Source organism: Hippocampus bargibanti, linkage group LG13 (genome assembly GCF_051943395.1).
Source record: "Hippocampus bargibanti isolate YZ-2025 linkage group LG13, ASM5194339v1, whole genome shotgun sequence".
NCBI lineage: Eukaryota > Metazoa > Chordata > Actinopteri > Syngnathiformes > Syngnathidae > Hippocampus > Hippocampus bargibanti.
Window position 1 is genome coordinate 20412825 of NC_142746.1, and position 24844 is coordinate 20437668.

Here is a 24844-nt window from a genome sequence, read left to right on the forward strand (position 1 = left end):
GCGTTCACTCAACCGTGAAGTAACTCAAATAGATAGAAAGCTAGCTAGCTAGCTAAAACATAGCTAACAGAAAGATAGCTATATAGCTAATAGATCAGCCCGGAAATAACTCAAATGGAAACAAAGCTAGCTAGCTAATAGATAGCTATCGAGATAGCGAGCCAGGTATATACTGTATAGAATAGTTAATAGATATCTATCGAGATTGCTATATAGCTAATAGCCAAATAGGTAGCCAGCTAGCCAGCAAATCAATAGATAGCCAGCTAGCTAGCTCAGCCCGGAAATAACTCAAATAGAAACAAAGCTAGCAAGCTAATAGATAGCTATCCAGATAGCAAGCCAGGTATATACTGTATAGAATAGTTAATACATAGCTATCAAGATTGCTAGATAGCTAATAGATAGCCAAATAGGTAGCTAGCTAGCCAGCAAATCGATAGATAGCCAGATAGCTAGCTCAGCCCGGAAATAACTCAAATAGAAACAAAGCTAGCAAGCTAATAGATAGCTATCGAGATAGCGAGCCAGGTATATACTGTATAGAATAGTTAATAGATAGTTATCAAGATTGCTAGATAGCTAATAGATAGCCAAATAGGTAACCAGCTAGCCAGCAAATCGATAGATAGCCAGATAGCTAGCTCAGCCCGGAAATAACTCAAATAGAAACAAAGCTAGCAAGCTAATAGATAGCTATCGAGATAGCGAGCCAGGTATATACTGTATAGAATAGTTAATAGATATCTATCGAGATTGCTAGATAGCTATATAGCTAATAGATAGCCAAATAGGTAGCCAGCAAATCAATAGATAGCTAGCTCAGCCGGGAAATAACTCAAATAGAAACAAAGCTAGCAAGCTAATAGATAGCTATCGAGATAGCGAGCCAGGTATATACTTTATAGAATAGTTTATACATAGCTATCAAGATTGCTAGATAGCTATATAGCTAATAGATAGCCAAATAGGTAACCAGCTAGCCAGCAAATCGATAGATAGCCAGATAGCTAGCTCAGCCTGGAAATAACTCAAATAGAAACAAAGCTAGCAAGCTAATAGCTATCGAGATAACGAGCCAGGTATATACTGTATAGAATAGTTAATAGTTATCAAGATTGCTAGATAGCTAATAGATAGCCAAATAGGTAGCCAGCTAGCCAGCAAATCGATAGATAGCCAGATAGCTAGCTCAGCCCGGAAATAACTCAAATAGAAACAAAGCTAGCAAGCTAATAGATAGCTATCGAGATAGCGAGCCAGGTATATACTGTATAGAATAGATAGTTAATAGATAGCTATCGAGATTGCTAGATAGCTATATAGCTAACAGATAACTAAAAGATGCTAAATTGAACAAAAACTTCCCAAAAAGGATATTATAATGCAATTTTGGGGGAGATTGAATGACTTACTAGTTCTACATTTGATCAAAGTTTTGGGAGAAGAAAAAACAAATCTAGCTCAGGAGAATTTTGGTTTATTATCGAATATATTTTGAAAGGGGAAATACTTTGACAGAAGGACCAGCCCCATGACAAACTAAAAATAGTAGTAAACTCTCTAGTAAATATTGGACTGGATAAACAGTTGGAAGACATAAATAGCAAACAAAAATAATCATCCAAGTAACATAAACAACATTTTCCTGCATATCCTAATTAATCAGAATTCACCCGAATACATTCCAAATCACATTCAGGATTCAAAGTCATCATCTGTGCGATTAAAGTGCAGCATTTTCTCATCCAGACGAAAGTAATCGATGAGTTGAGACAAGCCGGCCCGGCGTCCCTCCACCCGGACGTCCGATTGCAGCTCGCGCAACGCGTTCTGAGCGCAATTCCGCCACTTGTCGATCAAGATTTGAAGCTGAGCCAGGTTGTTCTGGAGAAAAAGGTCAAAAGTTTTGAAAGAAACACTTTTTTTTCCACCGCGTCATGTGACCCACCTTGCTCCTGTACATCTTAACCATTCTCAGTCGACGTAACGTCTCCGCCTTGTCCTTCACTTCCCTGCCAAGCCGCTCCCGTCGTTGTGCAAGATCTTGGATCGTCCTGGAAAAGTTCTCACTTTCAGGTATGGCTTCCTGGTAGTTTGCGTCAACAGACAGGCTGATATCATCATCAGCCATCTTGGAATGTGCCGGAACGATTTGGCCATCCTCCTCGTCCACGCAGAGGCGCTTGGCCACGGAAAAGGGCGAGGTGAAGGAACGCTGGGTTCTCTTCAGGCGAGCTTTCAGGGAGGAGCTCAGCTTCTGTTGAGGCTGCGAAGAAGCAAAATGACAGAGTGTTGCTGTCAAATAAAACTAAGAAACGAGCTATATCAGAAACGTAACCTTTTAGAGACATTTCGTTTGAATTAATCCAGTACGTACATTGTACAGTGATACCTCGGTTTACGAATCACTTGGTTTACGAACTTTTCCGTTTACGAATGTTAAATTGATGAAAATTTTACCTTGGCATACAAACTATTTTTCGGGATGGATTATTCTCATTTTAATGGTTTCCTATGGGAAATTATTTTTGGGGATACACACTTTTAGCCTTACACACTCTGTATGGGAACCAATTAAGTTCGTAAGCCAAGGTATCACTTGTACTTGGTTTACATTTTTCAAAATGTGGAAACATCTTTGTAAAATGCAATCTCGTCATTACACTTAACCGGCATTTCGTGTTACATTACGACAATTCATTTGAATTGTGTTGTACGATGTGGATATCACAAAAACATTTTCATTTTTCAACATGTTTTTTTCACAGAAAGCTTCTCGAACGTACACAGACGACAGGGTAAGCAAAAACGAATCAACAATATGGTTAGCTAAAAGAACATAGAAATTAAAAAAATGATAAAACGACGTCGTATAACAAAATAATACGTAAAATGCTTTTTATTTACCGTTTCACTGGACGCACACGGACTCGACGGTGAACAATATACTGACTTCGACGACACGTTCTTCGGTGTGGCTTCCATGACGCGAACCGCACTTGGTCGGTGCTCAGAACGTTTGTATTTAATCTGAATAGTGACGGTTGAAACTAAAATATCGTCCCAAAAATAGTTATATAAGAAGTAGATTTACTGTGAGGAGTTATTCCCTGTTTTGTCCTAAATATATTGGCATATCAACGAGGTTTTCAGCATTTCCTTGTTTTGAAGTTCAGAAGCCCTCCAAAAATCGTGATTGGTGGGATACTGATGACGTGTATTTCAGAGGGCTTCTGGGAATTGTATTTAATCCGTATTTTCACTCGTTTAAAAACTCAGTTTGGAACAATTAGTTGAATCCAGGTGATGTTAACCCTTCCTTTTCAGCGTTCGTTCATTATTTCTATCAACGATGGCGTGTTTCACACTGCAGTTGAAGTAAAAACGAAATTAATTTTGTTTTAGATGATCAATCAATGTTGTCATACTATTTATTCGTTACTCGAAGGTTTCTATGGGGGAGTCATGAAGTGATTCAACACTTCCCACTCCTCGGTTTGTTCATCTCTATTCTCAAAGTTATTTCACCCGTCTACATTTTGTTCTGTAACGTAATTTTTCAATAATGAAAAATTCATAATGTTTATTTAAAAACATGATTGATTTTACGGCTAAAAAAAGACGGTAAAATGTTTAACTGATTTGAAAATAAAATTCTACCTGACCGGAAATTGTTTTATCGGAACTATTGTTTCTTGACACTTTTCGCACGGACTTGTTTTCTCGGTGGTCGACTTTGCTTTTTATGAGTAGCGATATTTGTTATAAATAACAATGACGAAAACGGAATCGAAAATATCTCATAATGATAATTAACATTTTTTTTTTTGCGTTTCCTGTGCAAACTTTCTTGTACGTCGTACACATCTAAAAATGTGCACAAATCGTACAGAATACGGCAAACTACGGCCGTTTGGCAGGTAATGAAAATCTGTGACAAGAGTTTTTTATTACAGTTGAAACTATCATAACTTTCTTAATTTTTTTGGCAGATCTTAACGAGTAAGGTACCATTGGAAAGATTTTGAAATTCTAAAGAACAGAAAACAAGAAAAGATTCAAAATATAAATTAGCAAATATCAACGATGGAATGCAGGCAGATTTTCGTCAGAAATCAAAAATGGCTGTCAGTGAATACTAGGAAAGAAAATTGCGAGGTCTAGAAACACATGTGCTAATGCTTCTTTTTGCTTGAAACTCAGCAGTGATGGAGAAGAATAGTTATTCTACCACATCTATGAGTTATAAAAATACAACTTACTAACCTTTTTAAACTGTACTGTTAGCAAAAAGCGCGTAAACTTCAATCCATTTTCCCCCCCATTTCTCGTTGTCGTATTCGGAAATTTCAAGAGCCAGCATGGAGGGAAACGTGTAATACGTCATCATAAAGTGCATATCTTGGAAAATTCTACGAAAAAATTGATTACGTACTTCACAAAAATGCAATGATATACGACTGCGAGTACAGAGTGCGCTCGGTTCACTGGCCAGAAACAATGGTGTTGGTATATAGGTCACTGTAGCGTACCTACTTGTAGTTTATTCTGAAAACGCACTCAACATTTGAACGTTTACTTTCAGGCACTGGTTGGATGTTTTTGAGCCAAAGTGAGGCAAACGTGGCGATCAAGAATCTCGAACGCATGTGAGATATGAGTCAGCATGCCAACTTTTCATCCAAAACAGGTGAGAGTGTCATGAGCAACCATAAAAAATGCCTTGCACAGGCATCCAAAGCATCTTTTGAATGTTGGCGTTCAACCATTTATCACTTTTATGATACTGTACAGTGATATCTTGGCTTACGAACGTAATTGGTTACCAGACAGTGTGTGTAAGGTGAAAAGTGTATCCCAAAAATTAATTTCCCATAGGAAACCATTAAAATGAGAATAATCCATTCCCAGGTCCCCATAAAACATAATTATCTAAGCCTTAAAACGACACAAAATATACCTTATTTTATGGATAATAAATGTGCTATGGTATTATAATTAAAGAAGTAAACTACTGTATAATAAAGTCGTTTTATTTACCTTTGTGATGGTCGTTGATGGCTTGATGGAATGGAGTGATCGGTTTCATCGGCATTAAACACTTGATGAGGAACGTAACCTTCTTTCACCATCTTGAGGAATGATCCCTTGTAGGTGCTTTCTCTGCGCTAATTTTATCTAGTTCCGCATCAATTGTGTTCTGTTTAGCTGCGTTGATAGCTTTTTGCATCAAGTGTACAGATGGCTTGCGCGGGTTGTTTGTGGAGCCTGATTGATGGGATATTTTAACCTTGCAGTCTACACTCTGCCTTTGAACTATCAAAGTTGAAACTCTCTCACTGTCGTCTGCCTGTCTCTTTAATGTTTAAACCACCCGCCCCTCACTGTGTTCTTGACCAATCATGTGGCTTTAACCGGGGGCGGGGAATAGAGGACAAAAACAGTCGGCTGCCATTTTGTTGTTAGAAGAACGGGCTCGTTCACGAAAGACACATCACTCATTGAGGCAGATGCGTGTATGAAAGAAGTTCGTATGCCAAGGTAAAATTTTGATCAATGTAGCGTTCGTAAATTGAAAAGTTCGTAAGCCAAGGGGTTCGTAAACCGAGGTATCACTGTATTTTCAATGTTCTCTCATGTGATTGAGCGTGATTCAGTTCCAAATCCAGCAATTGGCACACTGTCTGGGATATGAACAGAGAAGCTCCTGTCTGGGTAATTTCTTACTTTTATTGTCTATAAAGTGCGGAAACAGTTTCACCAGATAAACAACATTTACATCAACATTGTTTTGGTGTTGTTTCCAAAATGTGGCATGGAAATGTCATCGGATGCGTTTTTCAATAGACTCCGTGAGAGTGAGGACGTGTCAAAATAAGCCACAGTTATGATAGAGGGATGGGATCTGTTCTAATTTTAAATCATGGTGAAGAGTGAGCGATAATGTCTGCTTTTTGTGGGGGACATGTGTGGGCGCCACTTCTCGGTGTGGACTAGTTGTGTCTTGTGTCTGTCTTGTTGTTGTTGTTGTGCATAAAGTAGAGCAGGGAGCCAACTTTGCTGTCCAAATGGATCATATTTCTCTCTAGTTTGTTTTTAAAAACATGAAATTAAAACAAATCTCAAGATCTCTCAATTTGCTTGGATTGACTTTTCACAATGGTGAATCATATAATACCGTACAGTACAGAGTGAATAATGGCAGCCATTTTAATTAGCTCTTTTTATTATTTATTATTTCATTTATGGTTTTATTCTTCCTGTGTTTATTGTTCTTTTAATTGTAAAGTATCCTTGGATGCTTTGAAAGGCGCCGCGCGCATCATTCACTCAATCTTCTAGCTATCTATTTGCTATCTAATATATCCAGCTAGCTATCTAGTTGGCTAGCTATTAGCTATATATAATAATAATAATACATTTTATTTATAAGCGCCTTTCAAAACTTTCAAGGACACTTTACAGTCACAGGATATTTATGGCTATCTGGCTAGCTATCTATTGGATGGCTGGCTATAACGCTGGCTGTATATTAGCTATGTAGCTTTCAGGCTGGCTAGCTATCTCGCTAGCTATCTGTCGGCTATCTATTAGCTGGCTGGCTGTCTAGGTGGCTATCTATTAGCTGTCTAGCTGGCTGGTTATCTAGCTATCTATCTGTTGGCTATCTATTAGTTGGCTAGCTTTCTATCTATTTGAGTTATTTCCGGGTTGAGTGAACGCTGGCGTGTGTGGCTGCCGCTGCTCATCCACAGAAAAAATTATCCTGTGACTTTAAAGTGACCTTGAGTGTTTTGAAAGGCGCTTATAAATGACATTTATTATTATTATTATTATTATTTTCATTATTATTTTTAATTTTTTGACAGAAAAGAAAATCTTCATTTACAGTTCAAACGAGCTTAAAGATAAACTAAAAAAATGCTTGTCACCATCTAAATATTTCTTGTGTGAGTGAACGCGGCCCTTCTGGTGCATAATCAGTGTTTACATATTCTATTGCTTGTGTAAGATGTGCAATAATGAAGTAATCATTCCCTCGCATTGAACTTTTGGACCTGAATTTGTTTATACCAAGCTAAACTGCTCATTTTGTTTTATCACTAATGATGAACACAAGCATGTTCTATCCAAATTGTCTGCTTCCCAATTTTTCCCCATGGTCATGGAATCCTTATTTTTTTCATTCAACAGTGATACCTCAGCTTACGAACTTAATTGGTTCCCAGAAAGTGCGCGTAAGGCGAAACGTATGTCTTCCAAACATTCATTTTCCATAGGAAACCATTAAAAATGAGAATAATCCGTTCCCAGTTCCCCATAAAACCTCATTTTCTACTAAATAAGCTTTAAAACTACACAAAACATACCTTATTTTATGTATAATAATTGTGTTATGGTATTATAATTAAAGAAATAAACGTCACTGTATAATAAAGTCATTTTATTTACCTTTGTGATGGTCGTTGATGTAGTTGCCTCTTGATATCCGAATGAAGTGGCCGTGCTTTCTTTGCGATAATACCCTCACTCGCACAGTCCCCTGCTAGCTGTTTTCGTTAATCCAAACGCACACCTTTTTTTTTCGTGTTTTTCGATGATTCTCCTTCTAATTTTCTTTTGTGTCTTCTTTGGCTCAACACTAGCCTGTAGTGGGGTCTTTTTCCGTCCCATAATAGCAAAAGTACTCCACTCGATAACAAACTATGTCTGCGCTCTAACAAAGGGGGTGTGGAAAAGTAGCCGCTGTATGGGTTGGTTCATCCGCCGAAATCTAGTTCGTATGCCGAGATTATATTCTCGCAAATTTAATGTAAAGCGTAAAGCGAAAAGTTCGTTAGCTAAAGCGCATTGAACATTTAGACTTGACTACCAAGCTAAACTGCTCGTTTTGTTTTATCACTAATGTTGAGCACAAACATGTTGTATCCGAATTGTCTGCTGGGGAAAAAAAATCAACATTCCCAATTTTTTTTCCCATAGTCATGGAATCCTTCCTTTTTTTTCAATCTACAGTATTCCCTTTCCTATTTGATTTGGCTTGACTATACAAGCTTGCACATGGATGTGAGTGGAGACCACCCCCTAATATGCCCCCATTTCCCTCCTTCCCTTGCCGCTTGCTCACTGTCCTCAGGGCCATTTGTTTTCTGTCAGCGGAGCAGAACCGAGTCACGCTCGCCGTGAGTCATGCGGGTGGGCGGAGGTCAATGCCGAATGGGCGTGGTGGTTCAGGGATCCCACTGGGTCGAATGGCTCCTCACTGGATAGATTTAAACCAAAAAAAAATGTCGGTTCCTTCCAACAGTAGGAAGCCTTACACAAAATAGTTTTATTCACAAAATGGTGATCAAGAAGAATCCGTTATTTTATTTTGTATTCAGTAATACAGTGATACCTTGGCTTACGAACTTAATTGGTTCCCAGAATGTGTGTAAGGCGAAAAGTGTGTATCCCAAAAATTAATTTCCCATAGGAAACCATTCAAATGAGAATAATTCGTTCCCAGGTCTTCATAAATGTCTACTTTCTAATTTTCTAAGCCTTAAAACGACACAAAATATACCTTATTTTATGTATAATAAATGTGCTACGGTATTATATTTAAAGAAATAAACTGTACAGTATAATAAAGTGGTTTTATTTACCTTTGTGATGGTCGTTGATGGCTTGATGGAATGGAGTGGCCAGTTTCCTCAGCATTAAACACTTGATGAGGAACGTAGCCTTCTTCTTTCACCATCTTGAGGAATAATCCCTTGTAGGTGCTTTCTCTGTGATAATTTTATCTAGTTCCTGTGTCACCTTTAATGGCTAACGCCCATTAAAATGAGAATAATCCGTTCCCATGTCCCTAACCAACATGTATGTACTGTATTACATTGTATTTTGGACTGCTGCCCTCATTTCAAGCGCATATAACTCCAGATCCATATAATTTAGAAATTAACTCATTTTTTCTGATGAAAGACAATGTAACAGTTCTTCCTAAAGCGCTGGTCAGACCTCTTTCCATTTTTGTTTTTGTTTTCCACAAACATTTCCCGCTTGTTAGCGCTTGGTTCCAGCTTCGACTGTTATTAAAGTGCTATCTAAACCAATATGTATGTATTGCATTGTATTTTGGACAGAGGCCCTCATTTCAAGCTCATATAACTCCAGACCTATATAATTTAGGAATTAACCTTTTTTTCTGATGAAAGAAGAGAGTCCAAGGTTTCTTACACAATGCTGAATGTTTATGTAGTCCTAAAACTTAATATTCTGTAGGTCCTGGAATTCGTGTGACAATGACAAAAACCTTGGCACTGGATTGGACACATTTTTTTGCACGTCTGGCAGTTAATGGGTTAATTATTATTTTCGTTTTGACCTCATTCATTCAAGTGGAAAAATTATTTTTTTTTCAATGTCACCAAAACGTGGAATTTGAATGCAGTGTGTTGACTTTAGAGCTCTTTTTATTATCTCCAATGTAGCCTATAAATGTCTACTTTTTTGGTTTTGTTTGGATTTGCCGTGAAGCTAAGCTAATCGTCAAATCGTCTCAAACCAGGCTTTGTGCAACAACAACAAAAAAATGTTCACATGCTTCGGTGTCTTCTTCAAAATACTCTGCGTCTACTGTACGTGATAAATCGCAGCACAGTAAAACATTCAGTGTAATAACAGTGGCTGCAAAACCACAAACTTGCATGCCAATTATTTACTGTCCAAGCAACGTGTGCAGCAGATGCGATCCAGCTGCAACAGGATGAGTGTTCTTTCTCCACACAATCGACCTCCACACTAATAAAAGAAACGAAAAAAAAAGGTTCCCACCCCTTTCCCAATGAAAAAAAAAACATTTGGGAAGCAGTTGTGGCTTTAGAATCGCAGGAGGAGTTTTCACTTCACTTCACTTCACTGTTTTCACGTTTACAGACGGACGCGTTCACGCGTCCATTCCGGCGGTGGGACTTTACAGCTACGGACTTCTCTCCACCTGCCCTGCCGAGGGGCGCGGCCGGGACCGCTGCCCGCAAATCTCATTTGCGACTTTACTTGGGCAACAACAACAAGAAAAAAAGTCTACAACAAGAACCGAGGAGTGCTTTTCTTTTTTTAGGAACATCACAGTCGGTGGCTTATTCGCACCCCCTCCCCGAAGGAGCTCCACGCGCGGACGGGGGTGGACTTGATTGACTCCGTTGGCTGGAGGTATGAACACAAACACTGGAAATCGTTTTTTAAAAGTGCGTTTTTGCTACTTTTTTATATTTAAACATGCGTGAAGCTCTATCACGTGGTTTTTTTAAGTGCTTTTGCTGCCTGCGCTTCGCACATGAATTGGATAAAAAAAATCATCTTGGATGGCGTTTTTTTTTTTTTTTTGCTCATGGTAAACCGAGTCTGTTACCACGATCACCAGGATAGATATCCGTGCTCTTTCCAGAGCTATTTGCATTTCTTCTAAATATATTCCAGCACATGACCTCTGAACCACTGAGGCTACTTTACTGTGACAGCAATCTTTCTTTTATGTTATTTATATTTCCAGGTTATGGGGTGAAGTTAAACAGGCTACTATGTGACTTAAAGGACAACCGACGTCACTTTTTTGTTTCTTAACTGACATCAGAAAAACGTTTTATAGCATCTAAAATACCCAAAACACGCAGTATGAAATTTTTATTCAAATGCAAAACACAGATAAAAATAATTTATTGTCCAAAATTTGCAAAAAAATTGAGCTGCGAAGTCCCGCCCCCAGTTCGTGACGTCACGCCAAGACGTCTTGCATTGCTGGAGAATCAAAACAATGGCTTTAGATTGGGAGAATATGTTTTCTTGTTACACATCCAGTTATGAATAAGATTCAAATAGTTCTGAAGAGGAAAGCATACATGTTTGCAATCGATTCAATAATTTATTCCGTGCCATTTTGAGGCAACATTGGGGGGAAATGTCTCACCCAAAAAGAGGCACAAAATGGCGACCTCCTGTGGCTACCTCCGTTTCGACAGGCTGATAAATTCCTTATATGGAGCTTGGACGCCCTCTTCTGGCAGCTTTTGGGTGCAACACAAGGTTTTCAGACCAAACAAGTACATCAAAATACATTGACGTGATGGAAGGACTGCTACAATATGCCTTTTTTTTTCGGTCAAGGGCGTTCCTTTAGTGACGTCACGTACGGACTCGTCACCAACTCAAAAACAACACTTCCTGAATATTCAGCGCGAGTCTTAAAACATAAAATATAGCTATATGTGGTGGAATCTTTGTAAAATACGCTCAGTAGAAGTCATTTGAAGTGATTATACAAATTATGGACACAACTTGTCCGGAGGTGTCGGTTGTCCTTTAAAGGAATTTAAGATGTGGATTCTTTAAAATGTGAAGAGTCTGGTCAGCATTGGAAGGGGAAGGAAAAAAAAAACAGTAAGAATCACATGATTCTGCCAGATTGAGAAAATGGGTGGAAAAGTGTTGGAAATATTAAATATCTTCAGGGTGTGGTTGGTGGCTTGCATCTGGCTTTTTAAGCCTTTTGTTGGGGACAATGATGTGGCTCTCACGCAATTTTGTGTTCTACCAGCTAGCTATTCAAATGGCTTTATGGTGAAACATTTCTCGGAAGCTAATATGTGTTGTGTTCAAGGACAAATATGGGCATGATTAGTATTTGTATGAAAAAAGGGCTTGATCCTTCAAATATGTTGCTTTTATACCCTTGACATTTGGCGTTTACAGCCTGGCATGTGACATTTTTGGCCCCTGAAAAGTATAAACAGTTATCCAGGAGGCCCGCCCAGTCCTAATGTATACTTGGCGTCTTTTACTTCAAACCGCATTGGTTCTCGAAAATTTTAGCATGACTACTTAAAGGACAACCGACGTCTCCGGACAAGTTGTGTCCATAATTTGTAAAATGGCTTCAAATGACTTCTACTGAGCGTATTTTACAAAGATTCCACCGCATATAGCTATATTTTACCTTTTAAGACTTGTGCTGAATATTCCGGGAAGTCTTATTTTTGAGTTGGTGACGAGTCTGTACGTGACGTCACTGAAGGAACGCCCCTGACTGAAAAGGAGGACACATTGTAGCAGTCCTTCCATCACGTCAATCCTTGTTTGGTCTGAAAACCTCGTGTTGCACCAAAAAGCCGCCAGAAGAGGGTGACCAAGCTCCATGTAAGGAATTTATCAGCCTGTGGAAACGGGCCGATTCATTCCTCACGGGAGCTTTGTCGCCATTTTCTGTCTCTTTTTTGGTGATCCATTTCCCCCCAATGTTGCCTCAAAATGGCACGGAATAAATTCTTTAATCGATTGCAAACAGTTATGCTTTCCTCTTCAGAACTATTTGAATCATATTCATAACTGGATGTGTAACAAGAAAGCATATTCTCCGAATCTGAAGCCATTGTTTTGATTCTCCAGCAATGCAAGACGTCTTGGCGCGATGTCTCCAACTGGGGGCGGGACTTTCTGAAACTGCTCACTTCCGGGTTCATTTTTTTTTGCAGATTTTGGACACTTTAAGTCATTTTTTATTGGTGTTTTGCATTTGAATAAAAATATCATACTGCGTGTTTTGGGTATTTTAAATGCTATAAAACGTTTTTCTGATGTCAGTTAGGAAACAAAAAAGTGATGACGACCTTATATACAGGAAAATACGGTATTTTTATCATCCATTGTCTGATTGTTAAGAGTTTCAACATTAAAACACACAGCAGAAGAATCAAATGAAAATGCTTTCACATTAAAGCGGTATCATTAAAATCAAAATTACAAACTAAATGTACTTAGATTTGATCCTTGTGGTCCGCCACAGTCCATCTTTTAGAATAGACTTGAGGTTTTGGCTTTTTGCAGCAGCGGCAAATGGCTTTTTTTCAGCACTAAAATGCGATGAACATTTTCCTAGAGGGATGTTAGTTCCTTCCTCATGCCTAAACGGGTAGAACTAGACTTCTCCACGTTTGAAAGAAACAAAACTTAGAGCAATAAGTGGCATGACAATTCCAATGAAAACATCAGTTCCATGCCCACCTCGTGACGTTCCTCATCCTCGACTTTTGAATCTTGTGATATTCTTGTGGTTTCTCTCCCCTCTCCCCCCACCCACCCCTTTCTCATTGGATTATCATTTTTATAGCCCAGTTGCCATTTCACCGCGTTTAGACACATAACAACGGTTGTCGCGCAGGCACAGTCGGAAACCTGAAGCGCGGTCATCGCTGTGCTGCCATCCTGTCAGCAGATAAAATGGGATGGACGAGCTAACGCGACTGGCAGACGAAAGGGGTGAGGTTTCTTAAGTGTTCATCGTGTCATACGATACAGTGGAACCTCTGAGGACAAGCGCAACCAATTTGTTTACATTCGGAAAAGACATTTTTTTCCCCCTATGGAAATAGAAATTATCTGCTCCAAAGTTTGTCCAGGGAATGTTTGTAGAGGAAATACAATATAAATTTTCATATCCATTTTGCGATAAGTTATTTGTTATGCTAAACTATAGAAATACAATGTTAACTTATTCACTGCTATTCACAAATTTATTCGGGAAATATGAAAATATGAAAATATGACGTAGAGCACCATTCTTGATTTTTTTTTTCCATGCTTGAGTGCCGATAAAGCGCTGGTCGGACCTCTGTCAATGTTTTCTTTTTCTTCTATTCCACAAGTGGGCAGAATTTCCATTTTCTATATGTTAGCGCTTTGTTCCAGCTTCAGCTGTTGTTAAGGCGCTCTCTACAGAAATCAATATGTATATTGTTTTGTATTTTGTACAGTTGCCCCCATTTCAATCTCAGATAACTCCAGTACATCTAATTTAGGAAATAATAATAATAATAATAATATTAATAATAACAATTAATACATTTCATTCATAAGCGCCTTTAAAAACTCTCGAGGTCACTTTACAGTCACAGAATAAGTTTTTCTGTGGGTGAGCAGCGGCAGCCGGCGTTCACTCAACCCCGAAGTAACTGAAATAGATCGAAAGCTAGCTAGCTATATAGCTAATATCTAGTGAGCTAGCTAACTACATAATTAATGGAGAGCCAGCTAGATAGCTATATAATTAATAGATAGCTAGCTAGCTGGCGAGATAGCTAATAGCTAGCAAATAGATAACAAAAAATAAATCAAGTAATACATGCTTGTAAATGAATGAAATGGACCAACTCAACACCGGGGGACAAAAAAGTCACTGAGAAAACCCAGAAAAAACTACAAGGCGACAACGCGACAAACAAGTCGCCGTCGAGGAAAAGAGGAACAAAAAACAACTAACTCAACAATTAACTTAACAATTAACAGTCTAAGGTTTCTTACGCTGCATTGGATCATTGGATGTTGATGTAGTCCTAAAACTCAATGTGCTTTGGATCCTCAAATTCAAGTGACGATGACAAAAACCCTGGCACTGTCGTGGACACCTTTTTTTCACATGGTCTGGCAGTGAATGAGTTAAAATAGTTGTTGCCAACTCAGTTTTCTTAATCTTCGCAGGAAAGGCTAAAACGAGGCCTGCTGACGTAAGAACTCGAGAACTTTTGTCCACATCAATCATTTATCCACCACAATTGTGAGTTACTTATTATGACTAGGCCTCTTTCGACTTTTACAGTCTGTAGTAAGGCTAGCTAACCACGCACCCCCCTGAATGCTCCAATTCCAGAATGCTACAATGTCGTTATTTAAATTCCCAAGTGAGGACTTGATGCCCAAGACAAGTCCTTTCACCTTTCCCCTGAAAGTCTTTTAGCGTGCGAACTAGCTGGAAGCTAAAACTTCTGGTGAAAATCCCTGCCATGACTTAGTGAATATTCCGCTCACCAAAGACTTGAAGTAGATATTTTTTACGGGTCAAATGAGTCGCTACAACAAAGATACAGTGATACCTCGGTTTACGAACCCCTTGGCTTACGAACTTTTCTGTTTACGAGCGTGAAATTTATGAACATTTTACCAATTCCTTTGTCGCCATTTTCTGCCTCTTTTTTGGTGCTACATTTCCCTCCCCTAGATACCTCAAAATGGCATGGAATAAATTCTTTAATCGATTGCAAACATTTATGCTTTCCTCTTCAGAACTATTTGAATCATATTCATAACTGGATGAGTAACACGAAAGCATCTTCTCCGAATCTGGAGCCATTGTTTTGATTCTAGAGCAAGGTGAGACGTCCTGGCGTGACGTCACGAACAAGGGGGCGGGACCTCTTGAAATTTCGGCGGGAACTCTTGCCATTTCCGGGGTCATTTTGAAGTAGTTTTGGGACACTTAAACACATTTTAATTGTTGTTTTGCATTTGACTAAAAATATCAGCATGCCTGTTTTGGGTATTTTAGATGCTAAAAAACATTTTTCTGATGTCAGTTCGGAAACAAAAAAAATGGTGTCGTTGTCTGAAGTTTTTACAGCCCTGGCACCTTTTCTCGGGCGCTTTTGTCTTGGACTGACTATCATTTTTGCATGCGTTCAACTTCTCTAAAGTCTCACCTTTCAAATTTCCCAACCTTCCACCGCGCCCCCCCCCCGTCTCACATTTTAAACCCTCTTGGCCATCTTTGTACATTGCAGTAGCTTTGATCATCAACGTATGAGGTCAAGTCCCATCTGGTGATAAGCTACAAGTGGGCACAGTACGTCAGATCATACTTTTCTAAAAATAACATCTAAATATAATCACCTACAGTCGGTTAAGCTCAGTTTGAAGCAACATTCTTAAAAGGGAAAGGGTACCCCAAAAAAAAAAACAACAAAACAACACTTACAAGTGTGTGAGGAAGCCAAACCCTAAAAAGAGTTAACAAATGGACACTGGGCTTGGCGTCTGGAAGGCTTGTTGGCAGACGTTCCAAAGTGGTTAACGGCTAAAGTATGTTCGCCGTTAGTTTCCAGGCTTGACGGCCAAACGTACAAGTCCATAAAAGTCTGCAAGAGGAGGAGAGGAAGGAAGGTGGAGGGGGTCAAGAAACAGGGAGATAGGATGACGTTTCAAACAAGTCAAGCTCTTTCCTTGGTATGATCATTGTCATTATTAATGATCACATCCAGGAAGTAAATGCGCTCATATACACCAAACACACAAAAGAAAATAACCATGTACAGTGATACCTTGGCTTACGAACTTAATTGGACAGTGTGTAAGGCAAAAAGTGTGTATCCCAGAAATTAATTTCCCATAGGAAACCATTCAAATGAGAATAATTCGTTCCCAGGTCTTCATAAATGTCTACTTTCTAATTTTCTAAGCCTTAAAACTACACAAAATATACCTTATTTTATGTATAATAAATGTGCTACGGTATTATATTTAAAGAAATAAACTGTACAGTATAATAAAGTGGTTTTATTTACCTTTGTGATGGTCGTTGATGGCTTGATGGAATGGAGTGGCCGGTTTCCTGAGCATTAAACACTTGATGAGGAACGTAGCCTTCTTCTTTCACCATCTTGAGGAATAATCCCTTGTAGGTGCTTTCTCTGTGATCATTTTATCTAGTTCCTCGTCTATTGTGTCACCTTTAGTGGCTAACGCCCAATTAAAAGGACTTAAACTACATTCCAGCACACTCACTAATGGATTTTAGAAATAATCATCAGGCACCTGCTCAGTCGACAGTGGCTCAAGCAGGGGTTAGCATCAATTGTTTAAATAAACACATGCTACTATGGACAAGACCTCCTTTGGATTATTCACAAACTAATCATTTTTCCTTTTATGCCATCAGTTGTCACGGAGTCCACCGGGAGATTGACGTCCCTGCCGCCAAGTGAGTGTCTCCGTTCCACGGTTGCGCTGGCTTTAATGGTTGACGTTGAAGTCAAGGGGGGAAACGGAGTAATTACAAGCGTGCAACTCGGTGGGAAGTGCTCGATGAGTAATGGCCGCTCGCGTGTTTTGCACTGTGTGTCTTCTGGTTGCTAGAGGGAACCGGCGCATCGAGTCACAGGAACATGGCCAGTTCTAGCGGTGGAGGTGGAGGAGGAGCCTTGGAGAAGAACATCTTAACCCAGAAGAGCAGTACGACTTACTTCACTTCTTGTGAGTTTCTATTGCGCCAATGAGAGTGAAATGAGGAAATGTTCCGCGAATCGTTCTGGTGTCGACTGGGGATTCTGACCAATGTGATGTTAAACTTCTCCAGCTGTAGAACATTCATTTCACAAAGAACATTACAGGACTCTCATTTATTTATTTTGGTTGAACATGGAGAAACCTACTGTGAGTGGTCAAAAGTTGGAATTTCGGCCCGTGTGATTGGTCGATATCGCAAAAGTCGCAAACGAGTTGCAGACGTAACACTGTTGAGCAATAATATACATAAGAAATAAACTGTACTGTATAATAGTCGTTTTATTTACCTGTTGTGATGGTCGTCCATGGCTTGATGGAATGGAGTTGCCGCTTTCATCAGCATTAAACACTTGACGAGGAACGTAACCTTCCGCCATCTTGAGGAATGATCCCTTGTAGGTGCTTTCTCTGCGATGATTCTATCTAGTTCCTCATCAATTGTGTTCTGTTTAGCTGGGTTGATAGCTTTTTGCATCAAGTGTACAGATGGCTTGTGAGGGTTATTTTTGGAGCCTGATTGATGGGATATTTTAACCTTGCAGTCTACACTCTGCCTTTCAACTATCAAAGTTGAAACGAGTCCAAATTTCACAGTTTTTTATCCATTTTCTCACCATTTCACTTTTGTTTTTTTTCCACTTTTGTTTTTTTGTTTCAAGCTCTGTCGTCTCCCTTTCGTGTGTGTGTTTTCTCACTCTCTGTCGTCTGCCTGTCTCTTTAATGTTCAAACCACCTCCCCTCACTGCTGCGTTCTTGACCAATCACGTGGCTTTAACTGAAGACTAGGGGCGGGGAATAGAGGCCACCATTTTCTTATTAGGAGAACGGGCTCGTTTGCGAACGACACATCACTCATTGTGGCAGCTCCGTGTGTATCACGAAAAATAGTTCGTATGCCAAGGTAAAATTTTCATAAATTTAACGTTCGTAAACCGAAAAGTTCGTAAGCCAAGGGGTTCGTAAACCGAGGTATCACTGTACATTTAAAGCAATACTTCTTCTACAATGGAGTCTGTGGCTGCTGGCAGTAATTGCCAGACCTGTTGTGGCTGAATATGACTTCACATATAAGGTGCACCGGATATAAGGCACAGGGTCGTCTTTTGAAGAAAATCAAGGCTTTTGGGTGCGCGTTATATACCGGAAAATGCTGTATTTTTATGCTTATGATGCAAATTCACCGCCATTGAAATTCATCTCCGTATCTCGGCAGCTTCAGTGGGTATGAGCAGCGGTAGCTACAGCTCCTCCTCGGGGGTTTACATGGGAGGAGATGCCATCAGAGTCGGCGACGGCGCAAGCGGCTACCTGGACGGCGACGGCTACGGTAGCGGCGGAGCCGGCGTTGGCGGAGGAGCGGGAAGCAGCTACCTCCTCAGCTCGGTGACCAAGGTCAGCTCTTCGGGCGGCGGCAAAAGAACGCAGGCCACCTCCACCGCCCCCTCGGACAGGAAGCACGCGGGGTCCGGCCGCTCTGGAGGTTACGAGGGTGAGTTTGTCGTTCAACAAGTTGGCACGGCGGTGGAGAAGGAAGCCGCTTAAGGACACCGTTTATGCTTGTGCTGCTCTATTGTGTTTCTTCCAGGGAGTTCCAGTGCGAATTCTTCGCCGGAATTCTCACGCAAAGATTATGGAATCTATTGTAAGTATTTTTTTTACACATTAAAAGCTTTCCAGTGGACCGTAAAATGGCATAAGGTGCTACTCAGGCACAACTTATATGTCACACAAGACTTTTTTGTCTAATCAGAGCTCCTAATGCTTCTTCAACATTGTGTCTTGGAACCAAGTACAGTGATACCTCGCTTTATGAACCCCTTGGCTTACAAACTTTTTGATTTACGAATGCTTAATTTGTGAAATTTTTACCTTGGCATACGAACTTTTTTTCGTACACGGAGCTGCCTCAATGAGTGATGTGTTGTTCACGAACGAGCCCGTTCTTCTAATAACAAATAGGCAGCCGACTGTTTTTGTCCTCTATTCCCCGCCCCCAGTCTTCGGTTAAAGCCACGTGATTGGTCAAGAAGGCAGCAGTGAGGGAAGGTGGGGTTTAAACATTAAAGAGACAGGCAGATGACAGTGACAGAGTTTCAACTTTGACAGAGTGTAGACTGCAACCTAGATAAATAGAACACAATTGATGAGGAACTAGATAAAATTATCACAGACAAAGCACCTACAAGGGATCATTCCTCAAGATAGTGAAAGAAGAAGGTTACATTCCTCATCAAGTGTTTAATGCTGATGAAAGCGGCCAATCCATTCCATCAAGCCATCAACGACCATCACAAAGGTAAATAAAATGACTTTATTATATAGTATAGTTTATTTCTTTAATTATAATACCATAGCACATTTATTATACATCAAATAACGTATATTGTGTGTAGTTTTGAGGCTTATTTAGTTGAAAATTATGATTTATGGGGACCTGGGAACGGATTATTCTCATTTTAATGGTTTCCTATAGGAAATTAATTTTTGGGATACACACTTTTCACCTTACACACTCTGGGAGCCAATTAAGTTCGTAAGCCAAGGTATCACTGTATAGGATAATTGTCTATGTTAGCGCTTTGTTACAGCTTCAGCTGTTGTTAAAGCGCTATATAAATCAATATGTATTGTATTGTATTTTTATTGTATTGTATTGTATTGTGGTGGATTTGGTCACAAAAACCCAAATCACGAGAGAATATAATTGCCGGAGGTCAAAATTTACATCATCGCTATCAGTGATGCTAATTCAATCATAACAATATCATCATTTGGCTTTTATTTTGCGGACTTTCCAGGCTCCGGCAGCTCCAGAGGGAGAAGCGAAAGCAGAGGTACGTACTGTATTTATCCCCCCCCCCCCCCCAACACCTGCATGTTGAAATGTGTTCCCTTTAAAAGAAAAGTGTAATCTGGATCTTCTTTGTTCCACTGTCGCTGCCCAGAAAGCGAGATCCGAGCCCGTCTGCAAAGCGCCTCTCCCACGGCCGGCAGATGTGAGTTGAGCTGTGCTTTTGTTGGTTACGTAACGAATTATAAAGTAACAAAAGCGTCTTTATTTGACTGGAAGGATCTCGTGGATGATTTTCAGGGTAATTTGTAGTCACATTTTTTTTTTTTTTTTTGTATGGTGATGAGACCCGCCAATGACATTCCTGCATTTCTCACGTGCGTGTTTATATTGAGATCGAAAACACGTGGCTGCGCCCCCATCAGCGTAATATCCAGTCTGGCGTTCAGATGGGCTTGATTGCGGGTTTTCTTTGCAATGTGCTGCTTCGTGTGCAGATTTGGCAACGGCGCTGGGACAACTGACTCACTGTTTCCTCATATCCTCCTCTTCAGTCATCACGCCCCCTGCTGCATTGAAGTCAATAGCTGCAGTTGTCAAAATGAAAATTGTAAAGAACAATACATTGGGGAGACTAAACAAATTCTCAAAAAAAAAGACTTTATCAACATCGCAGGGATAATACTAGTGGGCCTCAATCGGCGGTACATATGCACCTAAAAACTAGCAACCACTCATTTGACGACAATGAGGTTAAAATCTTAGCGAAAGAAAATATATGGTTTGAAAGGGGAGTAAATGAAGCTATTTTCATAAAACAGCAAAACCCTTCATTAAATCGCCATGGTGGGGTGAGGTTCAATTTGATAGTTCCTACAACTGACTTCTTCGGGCAACATAGGCTTAGTTATGCTGATGAGGTGATACCAGATCAAATGGGGCAATCAGGCCTGTCGTAGACCCCATACTCGGGCAGGACAATAGAAATAATCAGTTCAGGACAATAGAAGTAATCAGTGTAGCCGTAGGGAGTAGTCCTCTGCTCCCCCTGCACCTGAGAGCAGGGACCAATCATAGCATAGTCCGGCACCACCACGTCTGGACAGTAGGGATATATATGGGCCGAAACTACCAGCAAAAGATTTTAGTTCGCTGACGAAGCTTTTTGGATAAGAAGCGAAACATCCGACACCTTAAAAGAAGTACAGATGATGGCTGAAGAAACCTTTTCATCGATGGACCACTCCTGTATGACTGAGAGCTTACACATACGTATTTCTGTGTGAGACAGTGTCTGTATCATTGCTTGAAAATGGCTTTTGATCTTCACCCACCCGAGAAATTTAGTACAAACCAAATAATCAGAAAAATAATCATAAAAAATATATATTTCCATGTTAAAAGAGCTAAAAGTATCTCAATTGTAGTTTCGGCTCAGGATTTGAGAAACAAACTTGGCGTGAGAGGCACGCCAGGGTAAAGCACCGCAAACTTAAAATCACGATAAAAACAGCAAACTCCGCCTATTCCAAGCCGAGGCAGACACGCAAAAGAGGCAGTCGGTGCGGTTTTTGGCAAGACTTCACCCCACATGGGCCGGGTGTCCAATTTCCCAGCTGCTTCCTATTTGTTCGGGAGGAGTGTTCTGTTGTTAAACTTCAAGAGGAAAATTAAATGCTTTGCAGGATCTCCAGCAGCTCTCAACGCAATTTGTAATGACATTTTTTTTAAAGTACAGTGATACCTTGGTTTACGAACTTAATTGGTTCCCAGACAAAGTGTGTAAGGTGCAAAGTGTGTATCCCAAAAAATAATTTCCCATAGGAAACCATTAAAATGAGAATAATCTGTTCCCAGGTCCCCATAAAACATATTTTTCTAATTTTCTAAGCCTTAGAACTACACAAAATATACCTTATTTTATGCATAATAAATGTGCTATGGTATTATAATTAAATAAATAAACTGTACTGTATAATAAAGTCATTTTATTTACCTTTGTGATAGTCGTTGATGGCTTGATGGAATGCAGTGTCCGCTTTCATCAGTATTTGTATGCCAAGGTAAAATTTTCATAAATTTAACGTTCATAAACCGAAAAGCAAACATGAAGCTATAGCATCCATTGGCAAAAAGAGATTGTCCCACATACTGTAAATCTGCTTCAATTCCAAGCCGCGACACTTCCATATCCGCGTCAGCTCCTCAAGGCTTGCATCCATCTAGCCGCAGACTGTCCAACAGCACCAACCTTCCCGCTGAATAAAGCGGGGCTGTGAAAAAGCTGCCCATTACAGGTGCAAAAAAATGTATTATATATATTATCATCTCTTAAGCGACCAATTTTTGAACACAAATGGCGGAGCAACGCATGTAAACAGACAATGTAACAAATCACTGTCATACGTTCTTTATCCTCCGCGAAGAATGACATGTACAGTAAAGTCTCGTTATATCGATATTCAAGGGAGTCCGAAAAAATATCGATATAACCGGGACTATCGATATATCCGACCCTGTTTGCATGTAATTTTCTCCGTGCGTACATAGAAATAGTAGCGATATAACCGGGACTCTCGATATATCCGATATCGATATAACGAGACTTTACTGTATTACTATGCCTTCCTCAAGGGGCGGAGCTAGACGACGTGAAGAAGCTGCTGAAGGTTCGCTCCAGCAGCTCCAGCCCTGTCCGCGCTAGCAGCACTTCGGCCCTCATGAGCGGCCCCAAGAAGGCAAGCGTGGAGACTCAGACCATCTCGGTGACCTCTCGGGCCTCACAGTCGGGTATGTGACCCTTATTAACCCCCTCCCCCCCCATTCCGCAACTCCCACGCACATGCCAAGACACTTTGTCCCCCGCCCACTTTGAGTTTAGGATTACATACAGCGCATTAGTAACACGCGACATCTGCTTTCCTGAGAAAGTGACTCCAGGGGGAAAGACTTGACATGTTAGACACGCCAAGACATTTGAGTCTTCAGTTGAATGAAAAGATTCATTCTCGTTTATGGACATAGCGAGCATGTAGCGCCTCAAAAGAAAATGGACCCGATTTCGTATCATTATGCGCAATTGTCGCAGAACCACACCGGACACATGCCCAATAAAATAACATCAGCACAAATGAAACATTTAAAAGCCTACAGCGCTTTTTTAGTTATTAAAATGCCAACTATTGACACAAATGGTCCATTCTCACTGTTTTAGATTGTTGCAAAATCTGATTTCTTAAAAATAATAATCATAAATGATATATATGTATGTATATACAGTAAAGTCTTGTTATATCGATATTGGTTATATCAATAGTACTGCTTATTACGATACTATTTCTATGACCGCAAGGAGAAAATTACATGCGCGCAGGATCGGATATATCGATAGTCCCGGTTATATTGATATTTTTTCCGACTCCCGAGAATATCGATATAACGAGACTTTACTGTATGTATATATATATATATATATATATATATATATATATATATATATATATATATATATATATATATATATATATATATATATATATATATATATATATATATATATATATGCATATATATGTATATATATGTGTATATATATATATATATATATGTATATATATATATATATATATAATAATCATAAATTATATATATATATACATACAGTGATAAAAAATATCAGAATCATCTTTATTGCCAAGTATGTAGAACACACAAGGAATTTGTTTCCGGTAGAACACGCTGCACTAGTATCGTCGTCAAAAAAACTGCTAAGTGGCTACTGTTGAAGAGTTTACTGTATTTATAAATATTATATTATATGATTCTGATTTAAAATATATATCATATATGATTCTGATTTAAAATATACATTTACATACAGTATTAAAATATATATACATACAGTGATAAATATATTTATACAGTATTAAAAATATAGGTACATGTGTATTCACAGTATTAAAGAAAATCCATATACACAATCTTAAAAAAAATCTATATATATACAGTATAGATATGTATATAGATACTGTGTATAGGTGTGTGTATATATATATGTGTGTGTGTGTGTGCTGACGTTTGTGAACTAACAACCAACCTTGTGTCTCCTCGGTCTCTTCCACAGTGTTGACCTTTGGTTCAGGAGGCAGATCGGATGGCTTCCACACCGTGGACGCATCCGCCTTGCTGGAAACGGGCCTGCCGGCCGGCCATTTTCTTTCTGCCGGAAAAAGCGGCCATTATGAAGGCAGCCTCAAATCGGGCCACTATAGTGACGCAGGGAGGTCAGACATCGGCGTGAGGTCAGTCACGTATGACGCAGGCGCAAGATCGGCCCAGTACGGTCCCGGTGTGAGATCGTTGTCATATGACACCGGTGTGTGGACGGGACATTACAACGGCGGCGCCAAAGCGGGGCAGTACGATACCGGCGTCAGATCCTTGACGCAGAATACCGGTGCCGTATCTGCCCAGTATAACGGCAGTTTGAGGTCAGGTCAGTACGATACTGGCGCCGTCTCATCCCAATATGGCGGTAGTTTAAGATCGGGCCATTACGACGCCGGTGTGAGGTCCTCCCAGTACAGTATCAGTCAGAAATCCGGCATCCACGACTCCGGCGTGAGGTCGGCCCAGTACGATTCAGATGCGGCGCTTCCGGGTTTCCCGTGGTCCACTTCCACCTTGCCCTCCGCCGCCGGTACCACCACCGCGGCGGCGGGGGCCGGCAGCAGTTACTCGTACCAGGCCGGGGCTAACAACATGTCGGGCGGAGCGACTCCTGTCGGTCTGGCTGCACCCTCCCTGTCAGGTGAGCGTAATCAAAAGTGCGATCTTTGTTACTTATACACGATATTATTCATATTATTTTTTACAACAATTGTACAATGCTAAGGTGCTCCATACATAAATAAATCGAACATCATTTTTTTGTTTCCTAACTGACATCAGAAAAAC

General features: G+C 40.0%; 2 protein-coding genes across 5 annotated transcripts in view; one reads left to right on the forward strand and one right to left on the reverse strand.

The window, feature by feature from the left end:
- Positions 1-1296: 1296 nt before the first annotated feature.
- sfr1 (SWI5-dependent homologous recombination repair protein 1) lies at positions 1297-3335 on the reverse strand. The gene is made up of 3 exons (XM_089012217.1): positions 2911-3335; positions 1952-2269; positions 1297-1887 (listed from the first exon to the last, which is right to left on the reverse strand). Exons 1-3 carry the CDS (start codon positions 2986-2988, stop codon positions 1699-1701), a joined length of 585 nt encoding a protein of 194 aa, XP_088868343.1. The 5' UTR covers positions 2989-3335; the 3' UTR covers positions 1297-1698.
- Positions 3336-9882: 6547 nt separating this feature from the next.
- col17a1b (collagen, type XVII, alpha 1b) overlaps positions 9883-24844 on the forward strand; it is a 35541-nt gene continuing 20579 nt past the window's right edge. For 2 of the 4 annotated variants that reach the window (XM_089012270.1, XM_089012271.1), the window contains exons 1-10: positions 9883-10203; positions 13205-13302; positions 16751-16792; positions 16948-17064; positions 18311-18586; positions 18683-18739; positions 19896-19931; positions 20043-20093; positions 22523-22678; positions 24012-24698. In XM_089012270.1, coding sequence (XP_088868396.1) covers positions 13269-13302; positions 16751-16792; positions 16948-17064; positions 18311-18586; positions 18683-18739; positions 19896-19931; positions 20043-20093; positions 22523-22678; positions 24012-24698 — 1456 coding nt within the window. In that variant the 5' untranslated portion in view covers positions 9883-10203; positions 13205-13268. Of the gene's footprint in view, positions 10204-13204; positions 13303-14520; positions 14597-16750; positions 16793-16947; positions 17065-18310; positions 18587-18682; positions 18740-19895; positions 19932-20042; positions 20094-22522; positions 22679-24011; positions 24699-24844 lie in introns of those variants that run through there. The other 2 variants (XM_089012273.1, XM_089012272.1) reach the window with 2 other exon arrangements.

Excerpts from the sequence above, each read along its gene's own strand:
- sfr1 (XM_089012217.1), bottom strand. The coding sequence starts at position 2,988 with ATGGAAGCCACACCGAAGAACGTGTCGTCGAAGTCAGTATATTGTTCA. Across the intron at positions 2,270-2,910 it reads CGTGTGCGTCCAGTGAAACG|CCTCAACAGAAGCTGAGCTC; the intron begins GTAAATAAAAAG and ends GCTTCTTCGCAG. Across the intron at positions 1,888-1,951 it reads TTAAGATGTACAGGAGCAAG|AACAACCTGGCTCAGCTTCA; the intron begins GTGGGTCACATG and ends CTTTTTCTCCAG.